Source organism: Pinus tabuliformis, chromosome 1_2 (genome assembly GCF_031772625.1).
Source record: "Pinus tabuliformis cultivar Carrire ecotype Pingquan chromosome 1_2, CPIR1, whole genome shotgun sequence".
Lineage (NCBI taxonomy): Eukaryota > Viridiplantae > Streptophyta > Pinopsida > Pinales > Pinaceae > Pinus > Pinus tabuliformis.
The window spans coordinates 243,568,609-243,590,084 of NC_142298.1; the positions used below are offsets into that span (position 1 = coordinate 243,568,609).

At 39.1% G+C, this 21,476-nt stretch overlaps 2 protein-coding genes across 2 annotated transcripts in view; both read left to right on the forward strand.

Moving 5' to 3' along the window:
• EBS1 (EMS-MUTAGENIZED BRI1 SUPPRESSOR 1) overlaps nucleotides 1-21,476 on the forward strand; it is a 446,396-nt gene that overhangs the window by 349,952 nt on the left and 74,968 nt on the right. The gene's annotated exons all lie outside the window — the stretch shown is intronic.
• On the forward strand, nucleotides 17,842-19,984 carry LOC149205287 (uncharacterized). The gene is made up of 2 exons (XM_089396019.1): nucleotides 17,842-19,018; nucleotides 19,136-19,984. Exons 1-2 carry the CDS (start codon nucleotides 17,842-17,844, stop codon nucleotides 19,786-19,788), a joined length of 1,830 nt encoding a protein of 609 aa, XP_089252145.1. The 3' UTR covers nucleotides 19,789-19,984.

The window sequence follows — 21,476 nt, forward strand, 5'->3', positions numbered from 1 at the left end:
GCCAGTAAATGAAATGTCAAGGAACGACAGATTACTGAATGAAGCAAGTAAAAGAAATCAAACCAAAAATGACTTGTAATCAGAAAATAATGGTACAGAGAGAAAGTGATCCACTAGGGCCAGCCCCTTAGCCACCAGGGGCGCACTGCTGCGGTTACTCCGGAATCAGATGACACAACAGCAACAAAGTTTATGTATTAATCATGAAAACAAAGTTATAGTAATCGCTCTTTAAAGAGAGTCGATGATCAAAGTTCAGTTTGCAACAACAAATTCTATAAAACAACAATAATCTGCCCCCTTGGGCTAGCAGCGCTGTCCCTTTTTATAGTGGCCAGGCGGAAATACCAAAGATACAGATATTCTTAAGGTAGCGATCCCTCAGATCAAAGGATCCTAAGGGATTCGCCATATTGTTATTCTTCAGTTATATCTTTGTCCTTTTGCGCTGATATGGCATTTCTTCTTCCTTTTCCTGGCTCATGCGCTCCAATCTGGATTGCCTCGTCTGGATGCAGTTCCCTGTCAAAGGGACAAAAATTGGTTTGCCTTGTCTTTTCCTCTGAAATGGCGATCTCTGATTTTCTTCATTTTCTGCATAGAAAAAGGTAATAATTAGTCATTTTACATTACTCAAAAATCTCTTTAACTTTATCATAATTCTTCATCATATGCCCATCTCATAATGTAAGGAAGTTATGAATTAAAGGAAAAGATAACGAAATAAGTGGCAATTACATACCTTTTCTAATGCTCAACACCAACAAAAAGTGGGTAACCCCTAGGAGAATTCTTTTCTCTTCATTGGACAACCAACCAGACAACAACCATATATGATCAACACATAACATGATGTCAAGATCCTTGAATTTTTGCTCCAATCAAATCTATCTCTCCCATCCATCATTTTTTTTGAAGGAAGGTGGGTCATCCATTGGAACGTACTTTAATCATTGTGCAATTATGTGCTTTCACCTAATGTTATGGGCATGTTAATGTGGATAAAGGACAAATTGGATGATTGAACGATCTTGACTGTATTTTTGTTCCCTCACTTCAGTTGGGAGATTGGTCTTTGAGTGTAGTCCAGTGGGACTTCCTCTAAGGCCTTAGGCTTTTAGGAAGGGCACTATTGGGGAGGCCTTGATTGAAGTAGTGTATCCAAGGTATTCCATACTTGCCTCATTACATCCTTCCCTCTATTTGTTCCCATTCTTTGTGTTGGTGGTCATTGGTCATGGGGTTTGCAATTGTTTCTGTAATATCGCAGAGAATAATTTAACAAATTTTTTTGGATATTGCTTCAGAAAATAAAACCATAAATTTATTTTTTGAAAATGCAATGGAATTGCATGATACAACAAATAAAATTTGCAATGTAAACCTGAAAGTACAACTCAAAATAAACATGAGACATATGTTGCAAATCTCAACCTTGTTGTATATTAATATGAAATATGATATTACGTGCCAATACAAAGACTAACTAAAAATTGATTGAGGTGATGGCCTTCAAAAACTATTGCTGCGACACTAAACTTGGCCTCCCAAACTGAAACAGAAATTAAGCTGAAATTGGAGATCTCTGTGATCCCCACTCCAATCCACAGAGCTTTTCTAGATTTGCTAACAACTAATGCTGATGAAGCTCTTTGAGATTTCTGGCTGAAACCTCCGTAATAGTGAGTTGGGATTTCTTCCAACACACCAAGAAATTCAATGGTTTTCATGTTGAATTCTTTCTTATTTTGTTAATTTTAAGTATGTTCTATGCTGATAGCAAATTTACTTCAGTTTTCCATATGAGCTCAATATCAATTCCAGATTAGCAATCACATTTAACATGATAGTAAAATGTAGATAGAACATAAACATAAATCACAGAAGACAAGCCAAGACAAGAGGACACAAGATGTGGCGCTAGCCAGGGACAAACCCCAATGTGGGGAAACCCTCGATCAATTCTTCTTATATGTTCTTCAATAGTTCAGCAGAGAGAGAGAGAGAGACAGTGCTTATAGATCAGAAGTCAACCTTTTGACTTATCTAAATAAGAGCAGAGATATTCTTTATGAAGATAGCATACGAGGTAGCTGATCTGAGTTGAGTTGAAGGCATGCTGCTTCCACTGATCCAAGGTGACTCCATCACCATGTTGCACCTCACCGTGCTACACCCAATCATCATGCTGGACATCATTACCATGTTGCACACATCATACTGCTGCAACCGTTGCAACAAACATATCCCAAATAGTGTCCAATCATCATTAACGCAACAATATTTATCCTATAGAAATGTCAACTCTTGAACTTGCTGCAATTTTGGGACTGGTTAGGGTACGAACCACATCCCATCAAAACTAGCTCAGAATTGATCCTAAGGATTGCGGTTGTCCTCCAATGAGATGTTGCCCTCCACGCTCCATCATAACAATCCTCCTTGATATAGCAGACCTCCTAAACAATTCTTCCTGTAACCTTCTCTTTTCCTGTGGCTAGGGCAGTCATGAGACTACATATAAGGAACCATTCATATCCCTTCTCACAGCAGTTTAGGGCACATGAAACCCTCCACAAAATGCGGCCTAGAACAACATTAATGTGACTATATAGATTGCGGCTAGGGCACATTTTACATCAGCTATGGCTCCTCCAAAGCTGGGTTATAACCCTTCCTTTAAGACTGCGTTTAGGGCATCGTTAGCCCTTCCTTGATTACGAATTAGTGCACAACTTAGACAGCAGCTTCAACGCCTAGACAGGACTGCGGTTAGGGCATCATACCTCTATTTAGGACAGTGTATATATCCCTTCTTGACTGCGGCTAAAACATCTCCTTTTCTCATGCTTCTGGGGCTTCATCATCTTAGATTTACCCTGCCACTAAAACCCAAAACAAGTGGAGAGAAATCAAGAGTGAATTGTTTCTAAATGACTATCAAGCCACCTCCTTTTATACTAAAACGCTGAGCACAAGTGGGGGTTATTTGGTTGCTGGCCGACCTTGTCGAATTGTCCCATAACACAAATAAATTCATATCTGCATGAATAGTTATCGGAATTAGATGATCTTTAGATCAATACTACACCTCTCGACGAGAGGAATCCAAGAAAAATATCAACTACCATAAATAAGATGACCCACATGGAGTTTGGCCCTAGTTGCCAATTTTAACACTCCCTCTCAACCAGGGAGAACTGCATCTGCTGATCCATAAGCCAGACTGTGCTATCTCTGTCATTAGTGCCCTCCGTTACTCTGCTCTGCTCTGCTGAACCATGAAGAAGAGGAATTGATCAAGAATGTCTCATACCATTCTCTACTGACCCGAAGTCAGTCCCATATGAAGAGAGTGTCTCGTACCACTCTTACTGATCCAAAATCAGTTCCAATAAAGAGAGTGTATCATACCACTCTTACTAATCCGAAGTCAGTTCCAAAAGAGAGTGCCTCAATGCACTCATACTAACTCGAAGTCAGTTTCATTGATCCCAGATCAATATTAAAGGAGAGTGAGTTATATCACTCTTACTGACTTGAAGTTAGTTCCAAAAGAGTCTCTCAAACCACTCATACTGACCCGAAGTCAGTTTCATTGATCCCAAGTCAATATCATCCTAGCATAGGGAGTACGATAGTAAGACGATGCATCCATCAATATTACTATGTTCCCTATCCTCATTTCCCTACTCATTGGCTAGATGAGAGGTACTTCCCATGAGTCGCAGACTGCATGGGTAGGATGTCTCAACAGGAGAAGGATGAACCACTCATCCTGCCTACATGTCGCAAGGGGTATCCCAGGGGAAGGCTGAACCACTCACCCTGTACACAACAAATCACTAGGGGAAGGCTGAATCAGTCACCCTATGATTGTGTCTCGGTAGGAGTAGGATGTCTCAGCAGGAGAAGGATGAATCACTCATCCTACCTACATGTCGCAAGGGGTATCCCTGGGGAAGGTTGAACCACTCACCTTGTACACAACAAATCACTAGGGGAAGGCTGAACCACTCACCCTATGATTGTGTCTCGGCAGAAGAACGATGAACCACTCATTCTGCCTACATAGCAAACCACTAGGGGAAGGTTGAACCACTCACCCTATGGTTTCTCATCGCTCCATGATGTACCCAAAGCTCCTCGGAGCTCCCAGAGCTCAATGTCCATATCATATAGGACCCTTAGGAGTCAGTCTCTCCACGACCCCTAGTCGTTCTTGGCACACATTTGACCTTTCTAAGGGGCTTCGACAGAATGTCGACGACCTGCAATGATTCCCAATGCGATGGAGTCTTCTTGCTCATCGATGTACCATATCCCAGATAAAATGGTACTTGATGTCTATATGCTTGGAGCGATCATAGAAGACGAGATCCCTCAACAATCGAATCCCCCTCTAGTTGTCACAAAAGATCATGCTCGTATCCATCATGTGTCCAAACAACTCACTGAAGAGCTTCCTCAACTAGGCAGTTTCACATGAGGTCATTCTCGTAGCTATGTATTCGGTCTTAGCAATGTTCAAAGCAACCAACTTCTGCTTCCTACTCATCCAACATATCGTAGCAGAACCCAAAGAGAACTAGCACGCAGAAGTGCTCTTGCGATCCTCCACACTGCCTGCTTCACATTTATGGCAATCTATCTCAATCCATGAGAGATTGTGCCCCGAAGATATCTAAGAAGATTCTTGGCACCAATCCAGTGAAGCTCAACCATATATGAGCTCAAAATGCTAACTGTGAAACATATATCTGGACGAGAGTTCATCAAGATCATCAATCCTAGTATGAGTTTATGAAACTTAGAGGCATTTCCCAAATCAGGTCCGACAGTACTACCGCATAACTTCTTAAAGCTAGGCTTCATCGAGGTAGTCACGGGCTTGTAGCTCACCATTCCAAATCTGGAATCCAACTCCCTATTACTTTTGTAAATGAGAGGGTCTGCACCTGTAAAAAAGAAGTCATCCTCATAAGGTGCCAGTGTGAGAGGTCTATCATCCACAACCTTCAAGCAATGGTTTGGATCAGCTTCACTCCTAGTGAATCTCAGCTTCATCAAACAATTATCAATCCTCTCATATCAAGCCCGTGGTGTTAGCTCCATGTCTAGAGAGCTTTCTTCAACTTGCATACATGAGATTCCTGAACATGAATCTCAAACCCCTCGGGTTGCTCCAAACCTGTGGACTTGCTACATGAGGGGAATGGTCCCCTTGTAAGATCTTCCTTCGGTACATCTCGGACATGTACGTCCATGTTGTGACTCACATCAGGTAGGGCCTCATAATAAGCAGACCTTCGATGTTGAGATGTGTCAATTGACATGGTACCCAATGGACTTCCTGCAACTTGATACAAATTGCCAATCCTGAACTCAATAACATCTTTGAAAATTATATTTTCAAACACGTACCTTTCCATTGATGAATGCCACCTTGAAACCTTTGACTTCGACTGCTGAAATTGACACCAGGTTCTTCTTGAGATCAGGTTTATGAAGAACTTCTTGTAAATGAATCATGTCACCCTCATTCAATTAAGGGGTAACATTCCCTACACCCTTTCTAAGATAGGTGGCATTGAGTCCAAGTATAATCCCATGATTGTTTCCATCTCTACCAAATTAGAGAGAGCACGCTTCTATCCGATGAAGTGCCTTGAAGCACTACAATCAATTAAGCCAGATTCCCAAAGAGTCTAGAGGAGAAGTAGTCTTTTAGCTTATCAAAAACAACATTTGATTCTTCATACCTGGGGTTCCTTGCTTTCTTTGAAGAGTCAGCCATTTCCTTGATGACCTGCATTACTTGTCATTCCTCTAATCATTAAAGATGTCCCTAGAATGATTGTTATCATCATCAAGTGATGTGTCCCTACCATTTGGACACTCCTTCACATAATGGCCGAACTTATTGCAAGCAAGGCATCTGCCTTTCCTTCCACCCTTAGATCCAGACTTCCCATTGAAGTGATCTTCATTCATTTTAGTCTTCCCATATTGTTTGTTCTTGGCTCTTATTATGGGGTTCTTTCTTATGTGACACACTGGCTCCAGCTTCAAAATAGACATACTGAGGGAGTTTGTTGAGCCTTAATCGAGTTTTCGATGAACCGGGTGGGAAGATCGAGGATACTGCTTCCATTGATCCAAGGTGACTCCATCACCATGTTGCACCTCATTGTGCTACACCCAATCATCATGTTGGGCCTCATTACCATGTTGCACACATCATACCGCTGCACCTTATCATCATGCTACACACATCATACTGCTGTACCATATCATCATGTTGCACACGTCATACTACTGCACCATATCATTATGCTCACCATCTTGTGCTGCATCATCACACTGCATCTCATTGAAACATTCATTATCATTGTGCTGCACTTTGACACTTGTGCTGCACACCCTTGACTGCCCTTAACAACCCTTGCTATGGTGCTATGGTTTGCGGCCTAGCACATAGCAACCCTTGTAGCAAACATATCCTAGATGGTGTCCAATCATCATCAATGCAACAACATTTAGCCTATAGAAATGTCAACTCTTGAACTTGCTGCAATGTTGCAATTTTGGGACTGGTTAGGGTACTAACCACAGTCCCTAACAACCCATCGAAACTGGCCCATAATTGCTCCTAATGACCGCGGTTGTCCTCCAATGAGACGTTGCCCTCCACGCTGCATCATAACACTCCTCCTTGATATAGTAGACCTCCTAAACAGTCCTTCTAAATAGTCCTCCTAATATACTGTGTCAAGGGCACCTGTAACCTTCTCTTTTCCTACCACTGTTGCAGTCATGAAGTCGCATATAAGGAACCATTCAGATCCCTTCTCACAGCAGTTTAGGGCACATGAAACCCTCCACAAAATGCAGCCTAGAACAACGTTAAGGTGACTGCGTTTAGGTCTGTGTTTAGGTCTTTATCTTATCTATGTTCAACTATGTATAGGCTTCGACTAGGGCACGTTTTACATCATCTATGGCTCCTCCAAAGGTGGGCTATAACCCTTCCTTTAAGACTGCATTTAGGGCAGCGTTAGCCCTTCCTTGATTGTGGATTAGTGCACAACTTAGACATTGGCTTCAACTCCTAGACTGGACTGCGGTTAGGGCATCATATGTTGGCATTATGATACAGGTGTTGTCCTTGATGGCAACTCACTCAGAGGTATGATATAGGTGTTGTCCTTGATGACAACTCACTCAGATGACAGTTCAGGATCACGGGCTCTCAGAATAAAGGAAAAGGAGGTATACACAGGTTCCTGTTGACCAAGCCGCGTATACACGCAGATTCACATACCAAAAGGCGCATATGCGTATACACGGACTTTCATGCACAGAAAAGCGTGTACAATTTGGAAAGCTTGGTTTTTGGTCCTTGGTATTCAGACCTATGGTTTTGGACCATGGTATCTCGTCCGAAGTGTTGAACCCAGGTATTGGTTCTAAGTGGTTTTGGACCATGGTATTGAATAAGGCCTAAGACTATAAAAGGGGAAGGAGATCATTAGACAAAGACACTCAAGTATTGGATATCTTATGACAAACAAGATCTAGAATATTGGTCATTGGGTTATGGTGCATAGCTGGATCTAAATCAAGGAGGAACCTGAGCGCTAGGAGAAGGATAATTTCTATTGATGGGTCAAGATCTTAAGGCTTGAAGAGAAGTATCTTTGTGTGATTTTGATCTGTTATATTTGGCGCATGACTTGATCTATAAATCTGATGATCTGGGTATAACTGATGTCTGAATAATTGAAAAAAGTAAATTATCTCTTATAGATCTGTACGCAGGTTAAGCATATCAAAGGCGCGTATACACGCCGGTTCGGTAATTGAAAACGACGTATACGCAGGTTTGCCTCAATATAACAACGTATGCACGTAGGTTCTACATATTGAAGTAGCGTACGTCTGATAAAATATGTTTTAGCTACTTCTATTTATTGCTGCAGTGGTCTGGGTTTAGGATTGGTTTCTGGTTACTGTTACTGTATTCTGGTTACAACATCCAGAGAAGTGATTGTTTGATTCAGTTTTTGGTGGGTGCAAAGGTGATTGTTTGATGCAGATATATTTGATGTTTGATTGATGTTATTGATGGATCTAGTCTGAAAATTTATGAAACGTGGTCCATGGAAGCAAAGAGAAGGTTGTAGCCTTCTGCAGGTAGAAGCATGCGTACTGGTATAAGACTACACCAGTACAAAAATATTGTAAAAAAAAGTTTCTTATTAAAAGAAGATAGAGACGAATTGCAGTAGGTAGTTTTCACCCACATTGGGTTTCCACCCACATTGGGTTTCCACCTTATATCTTGTGTTCATGTGTGTGATTGCCTATACTGTTTACTACACTTGATTACTGGTTTAATGGTTCTAATCAATGTTGATAATATCGCCGAGATATCGACGATACTCAGAAATATCGCGATATTTTCGGCGAGCTGATATATCGCCGACAAAATATTGCGATATTTTCGGCTTTTGAAAGTATCGCGTGATTTCCGAAATATCGCCGATATTTCGGAAAATATCGCGCGACAATCGAAAATATCGCCAGGTGATTGTAAAAAATTTCTGCACGGCCTATAAAAATCCGATTTTGGATTTTTTCATATCATTTTCATTTCTGGTTGCTGGAGAAGGGGAGAGCTATGTGGTTGCTGCCAAGGAGGGTTTGAGCGTTCTAGGCCCTAGTATTGATATGCTATTCATGGTAATGTTAAATTCTTAAAGTAAAAGTGACATTCTCCTTAATCTTCATTTTCATCCTTTTACTTAAATTTTTAACATTACCATGAAATGACTCAGGATGTTTGAGAGTGGTTCCGGCCTCATTGGATTTCATATGGAGAAAGTAGAATTTTAGATTTCATTCAAAATGCAGCAGACTTATCAGTTTTTTAGGATTTCAGGATTGGGAGATTGTAATGTTTCCAGGTGACACCACCTGCCCGGGCTACCCCTACCACTAGTAGAGGATGTGGTCTACCTCTTATAGCTCCTACTTCTAGTTCTTCAGCTTCTAGAGCATAGCAAACTCCACTGCCAACTCCACCAGTACCAGCATCTACATCTAGAGGGAAAGGGAAAGTTGTGGCATTTTCTCGCAAGAGGGGCAGAGGAAATCAATAGGATTAGACTTTAGTTATTTTCTTATGTGCTTGTAAGTTGTACATGAACAATGAACATTGTATATTCAAGAATCAAGACCAAGCATATCACATTCTAATTTCTAAATAGTAAATTTTGATTCTATTTATTTTTTTAAAGTGAACTATGAACTTTGAGAAGTAATTATATTTTAATTTGATTAGATATGCTGCAACCTGCAATTTAATATGGATAAAAAACTATATTTTGGTGTATATATATATATATATATATATATATATATATATAACGTGTCCACGTGTCTTGTTTCCAGGTCGTTGTGTTTCGTATTGAATACTTGTATTTACGAGTCCTCCGTGGCTCGTGTCCTCGTGTCATGTTACTTAGCTTAGACAATATTGATGTATTTTCTCCGTGGAGGGTGGAGTTTGAGGAGCCCCTCTTGGAGGAGTCACCTTCATGGTTAGAGCCAGTGGCAGATGATCCATTAGAGTAGGGGCAGCAAGAGGAGGACTCGGAGTCAGAGGAGCAACAACACTCAGAGGAGGAGCAGGAGGAGGAGGAGGAGGACACTGCGGGAGCATCAGCATCAACACCATCTGCTATAGATATAGGAGAGCATAGCGCCATACCTAGCACTCATTATTTGACATTAGGTGCAGAGGCAGGGTCAGGGCCTCCTACTACTAGGGGCAGGCCTGGCAAACAACCCATCATGTTTTCCCGTAAAAGGGGGAGAGGGCAGTGATTTCAGATAAATAGCTGCTAGTTTTATTTGTTGTGCTACATATAACTTATGATGTTGAGATACTTTTATATATGTGATGTTATTTTGTATTGGTTCTCCACATTTGAGTCCTTGAATGGACAATTATCAGGGATCAACAGGATTTGGTATCGCCTTTGATGTATCATTTCTATTTGACATCATATATATCAGTGTTTTCTTCATATTTATGTGCCAATATGTTTATTTCATGTTGTTATTGCTTTATATGTTTAAAAGTCTGAAAAAAATGAATATATTATGCATTTTTTATGCTTGCCGATATTTGCCGATATTTTGCCGATATTGCCAATAAGATATTTTTTGAATTAGTGATCGGAGAATCCACAGTTTGAACATCTTTATACCAACGTTTCAAATCCCAAGTGGGATCCATCATCAGGGTTGAAGAATGATGATAAAAGAAGAGCAATAAGGCATAATAAATACTAATGAGGAAGAAGTTTAAGGAAGAACACAGAGTCGGCTAGAATTTTTAATTTATTTTATATAATTTTATTTATATTTATTCATATTAATTATTATAAATAATTAATATTTATAATAAATTAATTATTATAAATAATTAATAATAATATTTTATTGTTATACATATTAATTATTATAAATAACTAATATTTATAATAAATTAATTATTATAAATAATTAATAATAATAATATTTTATTGTTATTCATATTAATTATTATACATAATTAATATTTATTTATAATAAATTAATATAATAATTAATATATTAATTAATAAAATTAATATAATACTAATACAATAATAATCAATTATTATATAATAAATAATTAATTATTATTGTATAATAAATAATTAATTATTATTGTATATTAATAATTAAATATTATAATAATAATTAATTAATTAATATAATAATTAATATATTAATTAATATAATTATTATATAAAGTAAATTAATATATTTAAATCAAATTAGTAATTATAAATGATTAGAATTTATAGTTGACTTAACTAAATAATATGTTTAAATCATATTAACTAATTAATATATTAAATCATATTAATAATTAATATTTATAACTAACTAATATAATAATTCAAATATTATCAAATATTGCGGTTTTCCCGATACTGATATTATCAACATTGGTTCTAATACACAGATTAAGATCAACGAACTAAATTAGAAGTCTGCAAGATATACGCGGGTTTCTCTAAACACAGTTGCGTATATACGCAGGTTTAATTAACAGAAGCAGTGTATATCAATTTGGTTATGGAAATGGAAAATTGTTAAATAGCTAATACTGATTCACCCCTCCTCTCAATATTATTTCCAACATCATACCTCTATTTAGGACATTGTATATACCCCTTCTTGACTGCGGCCAAAACATCTCCTTTCCTCCTGTGTCTAGGGCTTCATCATCTTAGATTTCTCTTGCCACTAAAACCCAAAACAAGTGGAGAGAAATCAAGAGTGAAGTGTGTCTAAATGACTATCAAGCCACCTCCTTTTAGACTAAAACATTGAGCACAAGTGGGGTTTATTTGGTTGCTGGCCGACCTTGACGAATTGTCCCATAACACAGATAAATTCATATCTCCATGAATATTTATCATAATCGAATGATCTTTAGATCAATCGTACACCTCTCGATGGGAGGAATCCAAGAAAAATATCAGCTGCCATAAATAAGATGACCCACATGGGGTTTGGCCCTAGTTGCCAATTTTAACATATTTTCAGATCTTGGGAAATATTGCCTTATGATCAATAATTAGACACTTGAAAAATTCTCAAGCTTAATTTTGTTTTTACGATTTAGTAAACATTATTAGATTGATATAAGATATATGAGGTATTGATTGATGTTTGATTACAATTGAGGGCATTGATATATATACATAGTCGGGCGTCTTTTCATTAATATACATGTCTTTTCAATAAGCTTGTATTTTTTTTTTTTTTTTTCCATTATTAATTAATTATTGATTATATATATATATATATATATATATATATATTGTTGTACATAATATAATATTTATTATTCATTGATATTATACATTGTTTTCTGGAAGGGAATACATTCTATTGCTATATAAAACATTAACACTCCCTCTTAGCAAGGAAGGTATTCTTCCATGATGTTCTCCTCTAGTAGTCCCAATGACATCCAACCACTTCACGTGGTATGGACAATACTACCACCATAGGATCAAGACTACACTGCAAGTTTCTATGATGTTTCTCCTCTCCTAGTAGTACCAATCACACCCAACCACTTCACATGGTGTAGGCAAGACTTGTACCAAGCTACTCATTACTCCCTTAGTCACTTCACATGACTAATCTAGGAAACCCTTGGCCAAAGCGAGAGTATCTGCCCACTGTAGGAGAAACATTACAACTCCCTCTCAATGAGGGTGGACATTTTGCATCATGTTGAGTTTGTCTCGAAAGAATTCAAACTTCACTTTAGACAAAAGCGTATTCGAACTTCACTTTAGACAAAAGCTTGGTGACAATGCTTGTTCTTTGCTCATCTGTGGATATATACCAGAGTTCCACTGCTCCTCTCTATACCATGTCGAGGATGAGATGGTATTTGATCTCTATATGCTTTGACTTGTCGTGAAATACTGGATCAATGAAAGCTTCACACAACTTTGATTATCACAGTATATCGAAATTGGTTCTACCGCTAGATTGAATAACCCTACAAGCAATTTTCAAAGCCACACTGCTTAAAGGCTTGCATCATTGGTTGTTATATATTCTGCCTCTATTGTACTGAGTGCCACTAACAACTGTTTTCTGTGAAACCATGAGACCATACCTGATCCTAAATTTACATTACACCTTGATGTGGTTTTCTTGTCTACTGCACATGCTGCCCAGTCAATGTTTGTTTAACCTTGCAACTTTATTTCATCGTTCAAGACATATTTGTGTCCATATCCAACCATACCATGCAGGTACCTCAATACATGCTTTGCTGCTACCAAATGTACATGTCTAGGCTCAACCATGTATTGACTCAATGTGTTCACTGCAAAGCATATATCTAGGCGGGTATTAACTAGGTACATCAAAGATCTGATCAACCATTTCTACATCGTGGGATCAACCATATTTGAAGAAGAATAACTCAAGAACTTTAGATTCGTAACCATAGGTGTGGCCATGGACTTGCAATCCATCATCTTGAATCTCTGCAGCATCTCAACTCTATACTTCACTTGGCTAAGAAAGATCTTGCTTGGTCTCTTCCACACTTCTAATCCCAATAAATAGTGCGCTAAACCTAGATCCCTCATTTCAAAATCTGAAGTGAGCTCCCTCTTGCAACCATCTATGAGCTTCTCATCCCTTGTAAGAAATAGGTCATCTACATATAGTACCAATATCAAGGGCAGTCATCTTGAACCTTGTAGTAAAGGTTGGGATCAACATTACTCTTGGTAAACCCCAATCTCATCAAATAACAATATATTTTCGCATACCATGCCTTGGGTGCTTGCTTAAGCTTGTACAAAGTCTTCTTCAGTGTGACAACTAGAACAAACATCTTGTCACAATGTTCTCCCTCTTGAACACATATCTCTCTAGCTGAGTTTGTGCTCCACCTTGGGAGAATCCTCGTCATAATATTTTCTTCGTTCTTCGTGATGCTTCCATCAACTGCCAAAGCCTTGGTAGCCTTCACAATGTACCTTCAACCCTCATTAGGAGTTTCTTTTAATTTGAGGATTGTAGGGAATTGTCAACTCTTGTTTTCTAACCACCCCTTCCCAGATTTACCCAAATTCATAAGCTTGCCAGGGTAAACATGAGACGAGTGCCACTATGGCTAGACCCGACCTCCTAGTACTAGCTAAGGAAGTGGGGCCTACAAATTGACAACAAACTGACATCCTGCAAGGACTATAGAACACCTAGGACTTGAAGAATCACCCTAGGTGGTCAATCCCTAAGCTGGAACCTTGTTTCACTGACCAAGACCTGTAACAACACCCTTGACATTGCATGCATGCGGTTGTGAGGGACTTCCACATACCACCGGCCCATAGATTGGGTTGAACCATGTCTCTCTTTCAACCAATCAAACCTGCGCTATATTTCAAGCATGATTGTGGGATCTCATGGAATAAACCAAAACAAAGCCAACCAGGGCTTCCAAAGGCCAAACCACCTCAACCTTCAACCATAGTGGTTCCACCTCTACGGTCGAACATCACTAACATCAACTAGATCGATCTCTACCCAAATTGTCTAGGGCTCCAAGAACTAGTAACTGAACCCACAACCTTCTAGGGCTCTAAAGCATTTGTCCAACCCGACACCAGGGACTAGTAACTCAACCCACCAAGTTCTCCAGAGAGTTTGTCCTAGCCTGGGCTCCAGAGTGTTTGTCCCAACGTGGGCTCTAGGACTAGTAACTCAATCGAAGCTGCTGTTCAATGGATTCCAGAGCATTTGTTCCAACCCACAACCATAGGGAACCTGAGCACCAATAAGAAAAACAAGAAGTACAAAAACCCACAATACCATGGCTATCCAGGAAATGACAAGGCAAGGCTAAAACCACTTTCAATCCAGGCCAATCTCCATGCCAATGACAACACATAACCAGAAAATACTTGCATATACCATGCATCAAGAAATCAACGAGGAAATCACACATGCAACCTATTACTTGCAAAGAAATCTAGATTTAGCCATTGATGTTAATCTAGTTGTCATTGATGTCAATATAGTAAGGCAAAGTCATGATGATGGTGACCCTATGTTGAAGAAGACAAGGACATGATAAAGAAGGAAATCACATGATGATAGTGACCCTATATTGAAGAAGACAAGGACATGATTAAGAAGACAATCAATGAAAGAAATCAATCTATGAAGAAGCCCAACACTCGAAGCATTTTGCCTTGCCCTCATTTATGCATTAATAATTAATGAGTCACATTAAAAATTATTTTTTACTATCTTAGAGGCAAAATTCCTTTACGACACCTACACCATCTTGTAAAGCATAATTTTGCCTTTCTAATGAGCTATTACTTGAGCAAAATGTCCTAACGATGGGGGAGAACAATATTTTAAAAGTTTAAGGCAAGCTTCTGCTCGTAAGCCGACCTATGCCTAAACAAAACTCATGTAGGCTTAACTAAAAGAAATGTCTATTCGTTTCATGCACAAAAACTATATATATAGGAGGTCCTCGATGTCTTTAGAGCTCAAGAGTAGTTCAGATTATATAAGGAAGAAGATACAACAGTTCACACCTTGTGAATAACAAGAGCACATACTTCTGAAAGCATACATTTATCTCTGTGGAAAATTGCGGATTAGGGCTTGGTGAGTCAACATCCCGTAAAAAATATGAGGCACACATTTTCCAAAGGATTTGCCTTTGTGAGAACTGCGGATTAAGGTCTCTCGAACTGTGCACCAATCAACACGAAACTGTGCATCAATCAACACTGTACTGTGCACCGAACAAGGATACACTGACTTTGGACTGCTGGTTCACTTTGCAGATTGAACATAATCACAAGGTATTGATTGTGTGTTGGAGTATTAGCCCTCAGATTGTGTTGGAGTATTAGCCCTCGGACTGTGTATAGTGTTTTTGATGCTGGCTATGTGTTGGTTCAAGCCTCGACTATGGTAGATACACTTGCAAATGAAACCTTGAAGATAAAGATCTCCCCATGACAACAACAACAAACATCCTAATGCACAGTGAAGTCAAGCAACCCTGAACTGAAGATAGCACAGTGGAGTATAACGAAGCATTGAGCAATGAATGAGGATTGCCTTGGGCAATGAAGCATTTCGTGTAAGTTCCATCTACATTCTTTATTAAAACTCAGGATTGGTGTCCTTGGAGTTAGTGCCCCTAAACTCAAGGTTGGTGCCTTGGATAGATAGGGTCGAAGCCGTAGAGGTCGGAGCCTCATCAAAACCAGGTTGGAGCTTGGGAACATATCTATATTGTATACAATTCCGTTTTGTTCAATTAATAATACAATTATTATACATGGATCTGATTTAAATTGTGAAGAATCTAACTGGTAAAATAACAAGTGAGAAAGAAATACTGATTCACCCCCCTCTCAGTATTTCCAACAATTGGTATCAGAGCCAACTTCTTCATAATTGGCCTAACAGCTAGAAGAAGGATTCTTAGTAATAGTGAAAAATCATGAAATGTCAGGAAGGCTTCCTTTGTTCGATGGCACAAATTTTGGTTTTTGGAAGAAAAGAATGTCTTACTACTTAATGTCTTTTGGACTTGAAGTTTGGTATTCTGTTTTGAATGAGTACAATGCTCCTTCCACTCTTCCAATTGATCAAGACAAAAGGAAAGCTTACATTGGAAATGCCAAAGCTTTAAATTCCATCACTTGTGGAATCACTGACTCTGAATTTACAAAAGTCGTGAATTGTGACTCGACCAAAGAAGTATGGGACAAGCTGATTGCCTTATATGACAGGGATTCTAGAGTTAAAAAGGCAAAGCTTCAAACTCATAGAAGACAATTCGAAAGTTTTAAAATGGATGAAGAAGATATTGCATCATGCCTTCTCCGTGTGACTGAAGCAGTGTTTTACGAAACGGCCGTTTCGTTCCGAGTTATTAAAAAAAAATTTGAAACGGCCTTTGACCCGGCTCGGTTGACCGGGTCAGCTATGACCCGGCCGAGTCAGCCAATGACTCGGCCGGGTCATAGCTGACCCGGTCAACCCAGCCGGGTCCCGTCAAAAAACGGCCGAGTCAATAGCAGACCGGCTGGGCAGCGATTTAACAAAAAATTAAATACTTTTTGCTGATTTGGAGCTGAGTTAGTTAGGGTTTGTGGACATGAAAAGGTTATTGTGATTTGTTAAATGCATTTGGGGTCCATTTCCCCCTCCCAAACTCTATTTAAGACAGCCAAATGCTCTCATTTCACTCACAGCAGTCTTATGCATTTGAGTGAGAGTCTTCTTTGAGAGTTAGTGAGCAGTTCTTGAGCTTGTTTTGGAGCAGCAGTGAGGAGTCTTGGAGGAGCATTGTAGCTGGAGTGAGGAGCTTCTTGGGCAGCCATTTGGAGCAGCATTGAGGAGCTGATTTTTGGAGCAAGTTTGAGGAGGCAGTTTGTGCCTGGAGGTATTTTTTTCCACCTCTATAAATCTGTTTTTACTTATTAAATTTTAGGTGCATATCAAGATAGCTTAGAGAGTGTTTTTAGTCAAATAAATGAACATTGAATCAATTTTTATTTTTATTTTTCATTTTCAGATTGTTTTCCTAGTCAAAAAATGGCACCTAGAGCAAAAGATGCTGCTTGGGCATATGTTGAAATGGTTGATGATGAGATGTGTTGCAAGTTTTGCCATAGGAAAATTAAGTCAGGTCCTGGGGGGATTCATAGGCTGAAACAACACTTGGCAGGGATTAAAGGCAATATTACTGCATGTAAATCCCCCGAAATTGGGGAGATTAGAAAGACTTTGTTGCAAAGCTTTGAAAAATTTCAAGAAGAAAAGACTAGGAAAAAAGAGATACAGGCTGAAATTGGGAGGAAGAGGGAGATACAAAGAATGATGGCTGCCAACCCCCACTATGAGTTTGAGGGTTCTTCCTCTATCCCTCAAACTGATGCATCAAACCCTTTCCGTTATGTTCCTCCCTCTTTTGCTTCTGTTCAAGATAAGGGAAAGGGTAGAATGAAGGGTGATGGGACTATCAAAAGTTTTTTCACTCACTCAGGCTCCTCTCCATCAGATGCACATGGTCCTGAAGTTAGTAAAGGTCTTTCTCAGCCCACTTTAGATGACCATTGGAAGAAAGAATTGAGGGAGACTGCTTGTGACTACATAGCTAGATGGTGGTATGATGCTGATATCCCCTTTAATGCTGCTCGTTCACCATATTATGAGCCTATGTTTGAGGCCATACATGCTGCCGGAAAAGGCTTCAAAGGCCCTACTATGCAAGAGCTAAGGGGGTTTCGTTTGCAGAAAGAAATTACATCAATTAATGAGTATTTGCAAGATTTCAAGGAATCATGGGCAAGAACAGGGTGTACCATCATGTCAGATGGATGGACTGATCAAAGAAACCGTACCATCATAAACTTTCTTGTCTTCTGCCCACAGGGAACCATGTTTTTAAAATCAGTTGATGCATCTGATAAGGTAAAAGATGGCCACTTGTTGTTTCAGCTATTGGATGAGGTTATTCAGGGTGTGGGGGTGGCTAATGTTGTTCAAATCATCACAGACAATGCCTCTAACTATGTTCTTGCTGGTAGACTGTTAGAGGAAAAACACAAGACCATCTTTTGGACCCCATGCGCTGCACATTGCATAGACCTCATGCTTGAGGATATTGGGAAATTAGATTGGGTCAGAAACACTGTAGATAATGCCAAAAGCATAACAAAATTTATCTACAATCATACACTGGTTTTGAGTCTCATGAGGAAACACACTGGAGGCAAGGATATTATTAGGCCTGCCATCACTAGATTTGCTACACATTTTTTGACATTGCAATCTATGCTTTCCCAACATAGAAACTTGCAAAAGATGTTTTCCAGTGATGATTGGAATAATAGCAGTTGGTCTAACAAACCAGAAGGCAGAGAATTGAGAAGGAAAGTCCATGATGAAACTTTTTGGAGAAAGGCAACAGAGATTGTGAAGGTTGCTGAGCCACTAGTTAAGGTGTTGCGGTTGGTGGATGGGGAAAGGTTGGCTATGGGCTTCATTTATGAGGCTATGGATCAAGCAAAGGAGCAAATAAAGGCAGCATACAAGGATAGAGTGGCAAAGTATGGGCCCATTTGGGCAATCATTGATGAAAGATGGAACAATCAACTCCATCGCCCTATACATGCAGCTGGGTATTTTTTGAACCCACGGTATCATTATAAAGCTAAGGAGTCAGGAGCTTTGAGGGGGGAGGTCAGAGATGGACTGGTTGATTGCATTGAGCGCATGGTCCCATCGGAGTCTGATCAGCTACTGATACATCAGCAGGTCACATCCTTCAGCAATGCAACAGGTACCTTTGGGAAGAACCTAGCAAAGATTGCAAGAGAAGCAGATGAGCCAGGTAAACAAAAATTTCAATTTTCAATTTCTCAATTTCAAGTTAGATATAATTTGTAATTTTGTTGAGCTTCAGCCTTCATCTAACTCATAATTCATTACACTCCTATGTTTTTTGCAGCACAATGGTGGGAGGCCTTTGGTGGCCAGTGCCCTGAATTGCAAAGGTTTGCAATTCGTATTTTGAGTCAAACTTGCAGTGCATCTGGGTGTGAGCGCAATTGGTCTGTCTTTGAGAGGATTCACACAAAGAAGAGAAACCGTTTGGAGCAAAAACGGTTGAATGATCTAGTTTTTGTCCAATACAACCTTCGGCTCAGACGGAACCAATTGCTGAACAAAAGACCTGATTCAGATCCCATTGTGTTGGAAGACATTGATCCAACATCAGATTGGGTAGTGGAGAGTCGTCTACCAGAGTTTGATCCTGATGAGGATCTTGATGAAATTGATGTTGGAGATCCACTGCAGCGTGTTCAGTTGAATGCAGATCCCAATCCACCAGCCTCAGTCTCACAGCCAGCTAGTAGGACTCCAGTTGTAGGTGCTTCGCCTTCCTCTGCTCAGCCACGACAGAAGCGCAGCCGCATTTGTACTCTATCTCAGCTTGCATCTGCTGCACAGCCTAGTGGTACTGGTACTGGCACCACTTCTACAGTTGCAGTTGGAGACGATGATGATGAGGAGGAGCCATGGGGCCCCTTGTCTGGCTCTGATGATGATGATCCAGAGATTGGTCGAGATGATCTTGGCTCCTCTGGCAGTAGCCAGTAGCTACTAGCCTCCTTGGTTATTTGTATTTTGTTTTGACTCTTGAGTCTTTGATCATGTATGACAGACTACAGTTGACTATGTATTTACTATTGCCATTGGGTACACCGTACCATTTTGATATAATGGATTGGTTCATGAGCCTACTTTGATCATATGTTGTCTTCCATGTATATTATAATGTTGTGTGTTTGGAAACTTGAATGAAAATCTTTAAAATTATGTTTAAAATATTTAAAATTATGTTTTTTTATAAAAAAAGTAAATATTTAATGTATTTTTTACAACGACCGAGTCATTGAAATCGAGCCGGCCAAGTCATTGCCGTTTCCGAGTCCGAGTCCGAGTCGATCCTCGGCCGAGTCCGAATCCGAGTCCGTTTTGTAAAACATTGGACTGAAGTCATCAACTCCCTTAAAGGGCCAGGAGAAAAAGTTAAAGAAAGTACAATGGTTCAAAAAATTCTGAGATCTCTTCCTTACGGATTTGACTCCAAAGTGAGTGCTATAGAAGAAATGAAGGATCTAGACACTCATGATGGATGAACTTTATGGAATTCTCATTACATATGAAATGAAGAAAGGAATCTCAAATTCCAAAGAAGCAACATTCAAAGCCTCAAAAGAAACAAGAGGAAGAAAAGGATGGAATACCAACAGTGATGACTCCGATGTTGAAACCGAATTAGCACAATTTGTACAAAGACTCAAGAAAGGATCCAAGCTAAAAGGTAAGTACCCTCTTATTTGTTTCAATTGTGGAAGAATAGGTCATTATGTTGCAAAATGTCCTCGTAAACATGATAGTGATGATGAGGAAGATTCTAAAAGGATGGTATACAAAAAGAAAGGGTTTAATAAGAATAATTTCTTCTCTAAGCAAGATGAGTCTGATGAAGATGAATTTGTAATCATCAAGAAGAAATCAACCAAAAATTTCTCTCATCACAAAGGAGGTAATGGTGAATCAGATGAAGAAAATGACTGTGTTGGAAGCCAAGAAGTATTGTTCACGACATTCACAAATGATGATGATCAAGGACTAGAAGGAAATGTGGATGAATTGTTAATAAGTGCCATTGAAGAAAATGAGAAATTACGAAATAAGATCTTTTTTCTCAACGTAGAAAAGGAGGAAGGAAAAAGAAGGGAAGACCTCTTGAAAAATAAGCTAAAAGAAAAGGAAGAAATCTGTGAAAATCATGAAGCTGAAATATTATCTCTAAGCAAAGAATTGGAGTAAGTCAAAAAGAGTTGGCAAAGCTCTCAAACACTTGACAATATCTTTAATGCTCAAAAACCTCAATATGACAAATCCGGGATTGGTTTTAAAGGAGAATCATAAAGTACTAAGAATAATGCAAGAAGCTATGCCGACATACTTTCTAGCAATCGAAAAGAAGAAAAGTCATCTCATTCAAGGCCCCTCTCAAGTCCAAAGAATGAAGAAAGAGTAACTCCAAGGAAGAATGTTGATTCAAGTCATGGCTATTACAATAGGTACCAAACTATCTTTTTTGGGTATTGTTATTATTGTAAAAATTTTGGTCATCAAGCTAAACATTGCATGGCTTATAAGAATGAAACACCATGATTGAAGGATCAAACAAATGAACCACATGGTCTCAAAGAGCAATGACAAATCAAGAGCTATAACTCCTTTGATCCTTTGACCAAGTTTGATCCAATTTA

Excerpts from the sequence above, each read along its gene's own strand:
- LOC149205287 (XM_089396019.1), top strand. The coding sequence starts at position 17,842 with ATGTTTGAGGCCATACATGCTGCCGGAAAAGGCTTCAAAGGCCCTACT. Across the intron at positions 19,019-19,135 it reads AAGAGAAGCAGATGAGCCAG|CACAATGGTGGGAGGCCTTT; the intron begins GTAAACAAAAAT and ends TGTTTTTTGCAG.